The sequence below is a fragment of the Sphaeroforma arctica genome (assembly GCF_001186125.1).
Source record: "Sphaeroforma arctica JP610 unplaced genomic scaffold supercont1.2137, whole genome shotgun sequence".
NCBI lineage: Eukaryota > Ichthyosporea > Ichthyophonida > Sphaeroforma > Sphaeroforma arctica.
In genome coordinates this window covers 317-8,471 of record NW_014038421.1, presented here as the reverse complement: position 1 = coordinate 8,471, position 8,155 = coordinate 317, and the positions used below count along the sequence as shown (strand labels likewise).

At 39.9% G+C, this 8,155-nt stretch overlaps 3 protein-coding genes across 3 annotated transcripts; 1 reads left to right on the top strand and 2 right to left on the bottom strand.

The window, feature by feature from the left end:
* Window positions 1-795: 795 nt before the first annotated feature.
* Window positions 796-1,071, bottom strand: SARC_12202 (hypothetical protein; the record flags this gene model as incomplete). Its single annotated transcript, XM_014293699.1, has 1 exon — window positions 796-1,071. A coding segment is annotated over one exon (276 nt), but the record flags the coding sequence as incomplete, so codon positions are not given.
* Window positions 1,072-2,925: 1,854 nt separating this feature from the next.
* Window positions 2,926-3,255, top strand: SARC_12201 (hypothetical protein; the record flags this gene model as incomplete). Its single annotated transcript, XM_014293698.1, has 2 exons — window positions 2,926-3,001; window positions 3,113-3,255. 2 exons carry the CDS (start codon window positions 2,926-2,928, stop codon window positions 3,253-3,255), a joined length of 219 nt encoding a protein of 72 aa, XP_014149173.1.
* An 881-nt stretch (window positions 3,256-4,136) lies between these two features.
* SARC_12200 (hypothetical protein) lies at window positions 4,137-7,903 on the bottom strand. Its single transcript, XM_014293697.1, has 5 exons — window positions 7,554-7,903; window positions 6,213-6,260; window positions 5,701-5,799; window positions 5,160-5,314; window positions 4,137-4,882 (listed from the first exon to the last, which is right to left on the bottom strand). Exons 1-5 carry the CDS (start codon window positions 7,692-7,694, stop codon window positions 4,681-4,683), a joined length of 645 nt encoding a protein of 214 aa, XP_014149172.1. The 5' UTR covers window positions 7,695-7,903; the 3' UTR covers window positions 4,137-4,680.
* Window positions 7,904-8,155: the final 252 nt, after the last annotated feature.

Sequence of the window (8,155 nt, the reverse complement as noted above, 5' to 3'; positions counted from 1 at the left end):
TTTGCCCATACTGTGCCATTGTAAACTTCGATGGAAATTACTAGGTTTCAAACTATATTAAACTAAAATACAATTTAGTCAGTTAGGATTTAGCAGTGGTAGCTTGTGTAAGAATGATCGGGACTTCCTCTTGTTAAGAGCCTAAATATCCTCGATCACACAGGGCGTACCTCTAGCTGTTCTTTATTGAATAATTTTCACTGGAAGTACTAAGTGTTCATGACCACATGCCTAATTTGCAGATAGACATAATAACGTAAGTCACGTTAATATATTAGCTGATAAATAAAGTTCCATCTGAAGAAAAGTTAAAAAAAGAAAAAGACTTATTGGATTTTGGAGATTGGCGGGAGGACCAAAATCTATAAGTAGTAGTTCGGAGATTATAAAATTTAGTTTATAATATCCTACATCTACTAATGTCTCAAATAGGTCCAAGTAGATGAGTCATACCAAATACTCAGGCTATTGGAGCCATCAAAGTGAATTTAGAACACTTTGGACATATTGGAAAAAGAGCTTGTATTAAATTATTTAAATTACAAATAAAAACCAAAGTATTATCTCAATTGATCTTGATATTTTAGACTGACCGGAGGCCGTATTTCTACAGTATTCCCATTATCAGTAGTGATATGGTCATCAGCCACGTCAACCGAGACAGATGCTCGATCTATTTTCTTCTCATTCACTCCCAACTTGACGCACTTTTTGAGGTAAACAGACGTTTTTCTCAACAACATGGTAGTAATTCAACATCGTAATTTCTTTGTTTTGCTTTTGAATCTGTTTTACCTTCGCCCTTTTTCGCCACTGTGTTCTTTCAGTTGTGCCTTCATACTCCTCAGGGACACTCTTTATTATACTCACCCCCTTGGGCAGCCGTGGATCATACACATAGACATGCTGTTTCTCGTCAACATCACTGTCGCTACTACTCGAAGTGTCGTCTTCAGCATTAGGTACATACTCCTTATCTTGTGATACCGGTCTAATGCGATTGTTGGCACTTCGCAAAGAGTGCCTCTTCACTCTCCCGCCACTCAAATGCTTAGCCTTCTCTGGCAGCATAATTATACTAATATCAATACTACTGTTACTTAATAAAATGTGTGTGTCACACACATGTATATACTTTCCGACCTGAAGGAATAACAATTTCAATATTTTGACAGTCCGACAGATTTTATAAATGACCGGGCATGTCGATTTCTGGCCTCAAAATTCCAAATTTCGTACTGGAAGGGTGTTATCTGAAAACGGCCAATATTTTCCAAATCTGTCAGAATCAGGTTTTGAAACGGGTGCAATATCAAAAATGTGTCCGGGTGATATTTCAGATCAGGTCTCCCTGAGCATGTTCCGCTATCAAACTCTCGAATCGGGTAATTATTTCGTGCCGGGTCATTTGGCCGACTATCTTACAGCAACTGCACCATACATATTTCAAAATAAAATACCTATCTGTACGATTGAGTGCTCCCACAACAAGACTCCAAGACTCTAAAAGGTCGCAGACTGTCAAGTCAGTGGTCACAGCTGAGACTCCTAACTCCTGACTCCAGTGACGAACTCGCTGTCTCTCGCGGTCTGAGACTCTGAGGTCTCGCGGAGCGGGAGAACCCCTGGACTCTGGGGAGTGAGGAGTCTCAACTTTCAAGTCTGGTCAGTGGTCACGTAGAGTCTATGGCTACGCGATTGCCTATACTATTTTTAATAGGTGGCAACAAGTTAAAAAAGTGAAAATACATATATAGAACATCAAAAGTTTGGACTTTAAAACGTCCCGCGAGATTTCAGATTTGTGTAAAATTGTTGTACATACATATGTACATCAATACAATTGTTTTTTTTAAACACAATAGCATCAGCCAACACGGCAACAAAAGTCAAAATAAAAATCGAACAAGGAATTTTCAGTTTTGGTTTGATTTTTTTCCCCGAGCAGAATACAAACTGCAAGAGAGCTTGTGTTTACATTACATTTGTAAATATTTAGAGACGAGTGACGACTGACGACTGACGAGTGACGACTCACGAGTGCAGGACTGCAGGACTGCAGGCTTTTATTGTATTTATCGACATAGTTTGAAAGAATCACTGAATCAGAGACTTGTGAGTTGAGACTTAAGACTTGAGACTTGAGACTTGAGACTTGAGACTTGAGACTTGAGACTTGAGACTTGAGACTTGAGACTTGAGACGTGAGACGTTAATTGGTCTTGGCCTTTTTCTACTTTTCATCTTTGATCTTTCAGTTTGTGTACATATTTACATTGCGTATAGTTGTATTTTGTTTTTTTTTAGTAAAAATTTAAAAACAAATACCACGGCCCTCAGGACTCAGGCTCTCGGGACGGGAGTCTGGACTCTCTCTCTAGATTAAATAGGGTCGTTGAGGGGCACTTGACTTTCGCCTCGAGACCTTTTTTCTATTTTAAATCTACAAACAGAGAGAGAGGGCCATGTAAATATTTACTGTTTACACCATATGATCACTATGTATTTCTGATGATATTTTATGTATTGACTGTTACTCAACACCAATTACGTGTATTTAAATAGCGGCCTACTACCCGAGAGCGGGTAGTCAACTCTTTTAGTCAAGGACTAATAATTTCGACTAATATGGTATGTAATTTTAAACTGGTATTTGTTATTGCATGTTGATAAAAAATTGCCCCCCCCCCCCAACAAACAAATCCAATCTTAAGATCCTGATTGGATATGGTGGGCATATCGTTCAAATCGTTGTATTATATTTACAAGCATCTCTCGACAGTGCCGACTGCCGACACACACAGGTCTCGGCAAAGGAGCTATGGTGGACCAGGCAAACACTACTATAGGATTTTAGTATTTAGGCGGGCGCATTCATGCCTCTATCCCCATTTCTGAACAAAGAAGAAAAGCCAAACAACAATTATGGGAAAGTTCAACTGCGGCAGATGCCAGAAAGAGACCTCCAAGCTCATCGGAAAGCCTGACTTCTGCAAAACATGTAAGTTTCCGGAGATCTTCGCTGTGACATTGATTTTGAGTATTGATCTGCTTGTAGCTTATTCACTTTGCTTTATGGGTTTTAATTCCAAATGTATGTTATATTTGACAGGTGGCAACTACAACCCCGAGGTCAGCAGATCCTCAATCTCATCAAGCGACGAGGAGGAAAGAGAAAAGATTGAGGAGGCATTCATCTCGGCCCACCCTAACATCGAGAAGTTGCACAAGCGACGTCTACGCATGAAGAAGTAGATTCTCTACTCATGCAGATTTCAAACTCCGAGCGATGAATCCGCGGGACGGGATTTCGGTCGTCGAGATATGTAAGGCATCAAGGCAGAGGCAATGCAAATAAAGGTGTCTAACATTGTCTTTTTGTTTATCCGGTCTCGATTTCTGTCTTCGTACTTACTTTTTTTAGGGTTGCGGTACACCGTGTAAATGAGTTAGTTATTGACCTGCCTTTATAGTTTTGTTAGATCTACTACTCGTACTGTTGTCGCTATGAGCAATGCCTTTTAAATATATACCACTTTTAAAACAGGACATCATTTCGTTAACAATGTACTCGCTTTCGCAGGTATATATTGAGAATTCAATATTGTCGACTATTCGAAATCTGATGATGTCATAATAAATGAAATGTGTCGCACGTTTGGCAACGGGAGTTACTCTAGAATTGCAGTTGTCTACCTTAATTGCTGCGGTCGACGTCAGGTCGTTTTATATGGGTACAAGAATATCATAACGTGTCCAGTACCCTTCGATTGATATAAGTATGAAGTATACCGAGTTATTTTTCAACTGATAGGAAATATATGTGTACTCAATACTATACTAATGTACCAAACCCCGGTTGAAGCCTTCGACGCACTACAATATGCAGGGACAAAAGCAGAGCACAGCCTATTTATTTTCTGCGGCAAATTAGACTGCCACACACAAATATGCTCGCAACATGGTCAACTAGACTGTTCAACAGAGGATACATTATCGGCACCTATCGTTGTTTTATTGGTTAATGGTCCATCGACACATACTGGTGATTATTCCAGGCGTGTTCCTTCAGGGGTAGCCATCCTTTCTTCATATTGAATTTCCTTACGATCTAAAGGCGCCAACCCGTATCTACTTATGTACTTTTCCAATACATATATTTTTAACTCTCGATTAAACTTAAATATTACCGTTATTGAATCGTTGGCCTCATGAATTATCCTATACCATTCATAGCGAACTGCAGCCTCTGTGAATAGTCCAGCCCATGACGAATAATCCAGGCCTGTCATAAAATTAAAAGCAGATCTTTCAAACTTGTATACCTGTAAACTAATCAGAAAGAAAAACATAGGCTTGTTGTGCTGCTGAAGTTAAGATGTGGTTTAATTGACAGCCCGCGTATTTATCGTTCCGGAAACCCAAATCCAATAACCGGACTCAACTGTTGAGATACTGCTTGAAATACGCAATGCTCTGGCACGGGCTGCACTCTGTACGATTTTGTCTCACTCAAACTAGTGCCAATTGGAACACCCATGAGCGTTCTCCAATCTGCATCGAATATGTTGCTCGGATACAACTCTCGCGCAATTTGACGCCGTGTCTCGGTTTGTACCGGTAGGTTGGTGTCGTAGCCACTCATTTAAAATAAATAAAGTATAGTAGACTCGTCGACAATCATGTGACGAAGTTATCCTCCTGCGAACTTCTTATCGAGACGGTATCGGAATTGCTATCTTTCCTTTGAGGGGATGACTTCAACTTCATCATATCTAGTAAACTCGTTCTGTTCTTTAACGGCTGCCTGCTATCAATGGGAGCTGCAATGATCTCAGCCGCATTTCGCGCTTCCTCTTCCTTCTGCGCCGCTTTCTTACTCCTGGAGTTCAGCGAGTTGATGAGACGAGCTTTAATAGAAGCCAATTCGGTTTGTTATCCCTATACCCGTACTTATATGCTGATCGCTAACTGTTAATGGGCAAAGCTATATAACACACTATCTGGAAGCGAACTCAATGGCAAACAGAATTGTCTCCAATACTTAGTGCGGATACGATGGCACATTCCAATACTACTACGAGCATGTACCATGCACACAGTAAACAGCTGGCGTCTAAACGCATTATATCCATATTGAAGGCTATCAAAGTACATACTTGTGCGCCTCAATTTTGTCTTTGATGTTTTTGAAAAACAGCACAGTAGGCGGGGATGATTTAGTGCTGTTAGCAGTCAATTTCGCAGCGATAGCATTTTCTTCGTCAATTTGATGCTGAGGTCTGTCCTTCTCAACATTTCCGAAAAGAACCAACTGCATTGTATACGAATGAACTAATCAGATAGCACATTTGATACGCGAGAGCGTAAACTGGAAAGAAGTTTCGAAATTTACAGGTCGATAGCAAGCATGGTTAGAGCAAGCAAGCAGAACATACGGAAAAAGAGGCTGCAGGCAGCAAATATAGCACAGATCATGCTAACGACTCATATAGTCTCACACAAATGCAACTACGATGATGCTGAGTCAGTATGGCTAGCACAGAATATGTGCCAAGCTTCATACCATCCACAGGTTGAAGTAATATTGAATTTTAACTGTACAGATACTGGAAAAATCCGATACACAGGACGGTCAACCCAACATTTGTATGCCTTGGAAGGACAAGTTGAATACATATAAATACGATCACAGCGTACCTTCAGGTTTATCAACTCTTCGTCTCTAAATCGTAGCTCAGCCTTCAGCTGGTTTAGATTCTCCTCACGTTCTTCGATGAACAGCAGCAATTGTTGTTTCTACAAGAGACAGGCAGATCATGATGTGTAAGACTTTTGCAACACCATGGGGGACAGGTGTAAGCCAATGGTCACTTCTGCAACCGTGTAGGTGATCCAGGATGCTCGTCATGTATGAATCGCGTCAGAAGCATAAAAAGATTGACCAAACACACTGTCTAATATATTTTGGTTTCTGAAAGTGGCAAACAAACATACAGATGTAACGCGAACATTGCTAGTTCCAGGAGTGACATGCAGTGATAAGTTACAATTCCATGCCAGGTCTCTATGCATGTGGAATTGGCTACTCATAGCATGCCAGGTAAATCCGTGATCGATGTCAGTGAACATTGAGAGGATATTACAATGCGATTGTGTATGCGCATATGTATCGTGCAACAAATCATTCAAAAAAGAAGTACCATACATACCTGACACGCGTTCTCAAGATGGTCGCTCAAAATGTTCTCATCGGCACCCTGAATTGATATTTACAAAGGAATTTTAAGCTTAGCTGTCTCATAATATTCCAAAGAATCAATTATGCACGAATATAATGCACCATGCGATGAATGCCAGGCATTCTCGCCATGAAATACATCAGGATTGCAATCGTCAACGCTTCTACCAATAGATACAAACATGCAGTATGTATGTATTGGCATCCTAATGGATCGTAATTTGAAATACTATAATGTTCGTGACTTCATGTTAGATATGAACATTGCCGCATTAGACGCTATGAGAATGCGGATAACGGAAAATACGGCGCGACTGGCGGGTTGGTTTCCCCCATTAATTTGGTTGCTTCAAGTATGCATAATAAATTCAGTTTACGACCAATTGGGTCCATCTCCATAGTGTTCTTGTTAGTAGGTTATACCATTTTGCGTCTCATATAATGCAAGTGTCACAATATTTCTTCATATCAAATCACTTTTGGCGTGAAGCAACTAATATATGCTGTTATTGGATGGATGCTAAGGCATGGTCTGAGTAATTCCTAGTAGATAGAGCATTCAACATATTAGTTAAAATTCATAACAATTAAATCAGCATTTTCTATACAAATGGTAGCAATATAGACCTTTGAAATGAGTTGTAACATAGTTACTTGCCATGTGTCATGACCAACGTAATAAATTGACATTGACCGAGCCCGCACCAAGGGGGAGTATCTTGACTAACGTCAAACAAGTCTTATTGAAAGTTTCGCTGCATGATTCATACTGAAGTGTTATACGTAAAATCGTAATCCTGGCATAACTGTTAGCAGTTCACTCAGAGAACTCGAGGTGGTCCAACGATACGCAAGACGCACATATATGAAACTACAGTGTGATCTTGGTTGCCAAAGATTCCTCATGAGCGTTTCACATTAAAGCTCAACTTAGACAACTGCTGGTGCTCAAATTTTTCAATGCAGTTTTCATCATATCCGTAGCTCGCATTCAAAAGAATACCAAGTAGTAGATTCTATGTATAATTGGTATATGCAAATGACCGAACACTGTATGGATCCAAACACTACAAGAGAGCAAAGCCACAAGCCGAAACCACTATTCCACTATCTCTTGGACGAGAAAGTATACTCGTAAGTTGTGGTGGAACAGGTGAACAAACGCACTGCATCATCTTCAGTAACAAATGAAGCGAGAATATGCTTGCATAATTTTTGACTACTATATTCCATAATCTTGGGGACACCTTCTATATGATATTACAAAACACTGCCAACACATAATAAGCACAAGCTGCAACGAGCTCCATACCGAGAAGGTACACCCATACGTTGTGTTGGGACAGGGAAATACACGCACTGTCTCATTTTCAATAACAGGTGCAGCGAGGATGACTCCATCGCTCTGAGTGACGTAAGACGTGTCTAGATCGGCAACTGCCACTTCCGTCATCACAATATTGTTCAGTGGAACCGTGAATGTAGATGTATACGCATCGACTAGTTATTTTAAACAGGAATTGAGACTCGAACTTGGTGACACATAAATCAAGCGGAGATATGAAACTATGTTTGATGTTTATGAGGCGACCTCGGACTTCTCACTGGACAGACCGCACCAGCGGCAGCGTACTTGATATTATTAGTGTGTAAAGTGGATCGCCTTGGCTTTCAGATTCCAGATTGTCTGCTATAATATATAAAAATAAATATATAAAAATAATATTGATCTATAGCCTTCTAAAAAAATTAAGATTCTCATCTAAAATTGTTAACCCTACTGAACTTATGTTTGTATATTAGGGTCTTGCATAATGTCAAGCGATAATGAATGAGAATATAGATGTGTGTCTGAATATATAGCCTTCTAAAGCATACATCAGAAGACTACGTCAAAGACTATGAGTTATATTG

Coding starts and splice junctions, on each gene's coding strand:
- SARC_12200 (XM_014293697.1), bottom strand. CDS start 7,694: ATGACGGAAGTGGCAGTTGCCGATCTAGACACGTCTTACGTCACTCAG. Junction 6,261..7,553: donor CGTATGGGTGTACCTTCTCG/GTATGGAGCTCG, acceptor ATATCAATTCAG/GGTGCCGATGAGAACATTTT. Junction 5,800..6,212: donor ATCTTGAGAACGCGTGTCAG/GTATGTATGGTA, acceptor TGTCTCTTGTAG/AAACAACAATTGCTGCTGTT.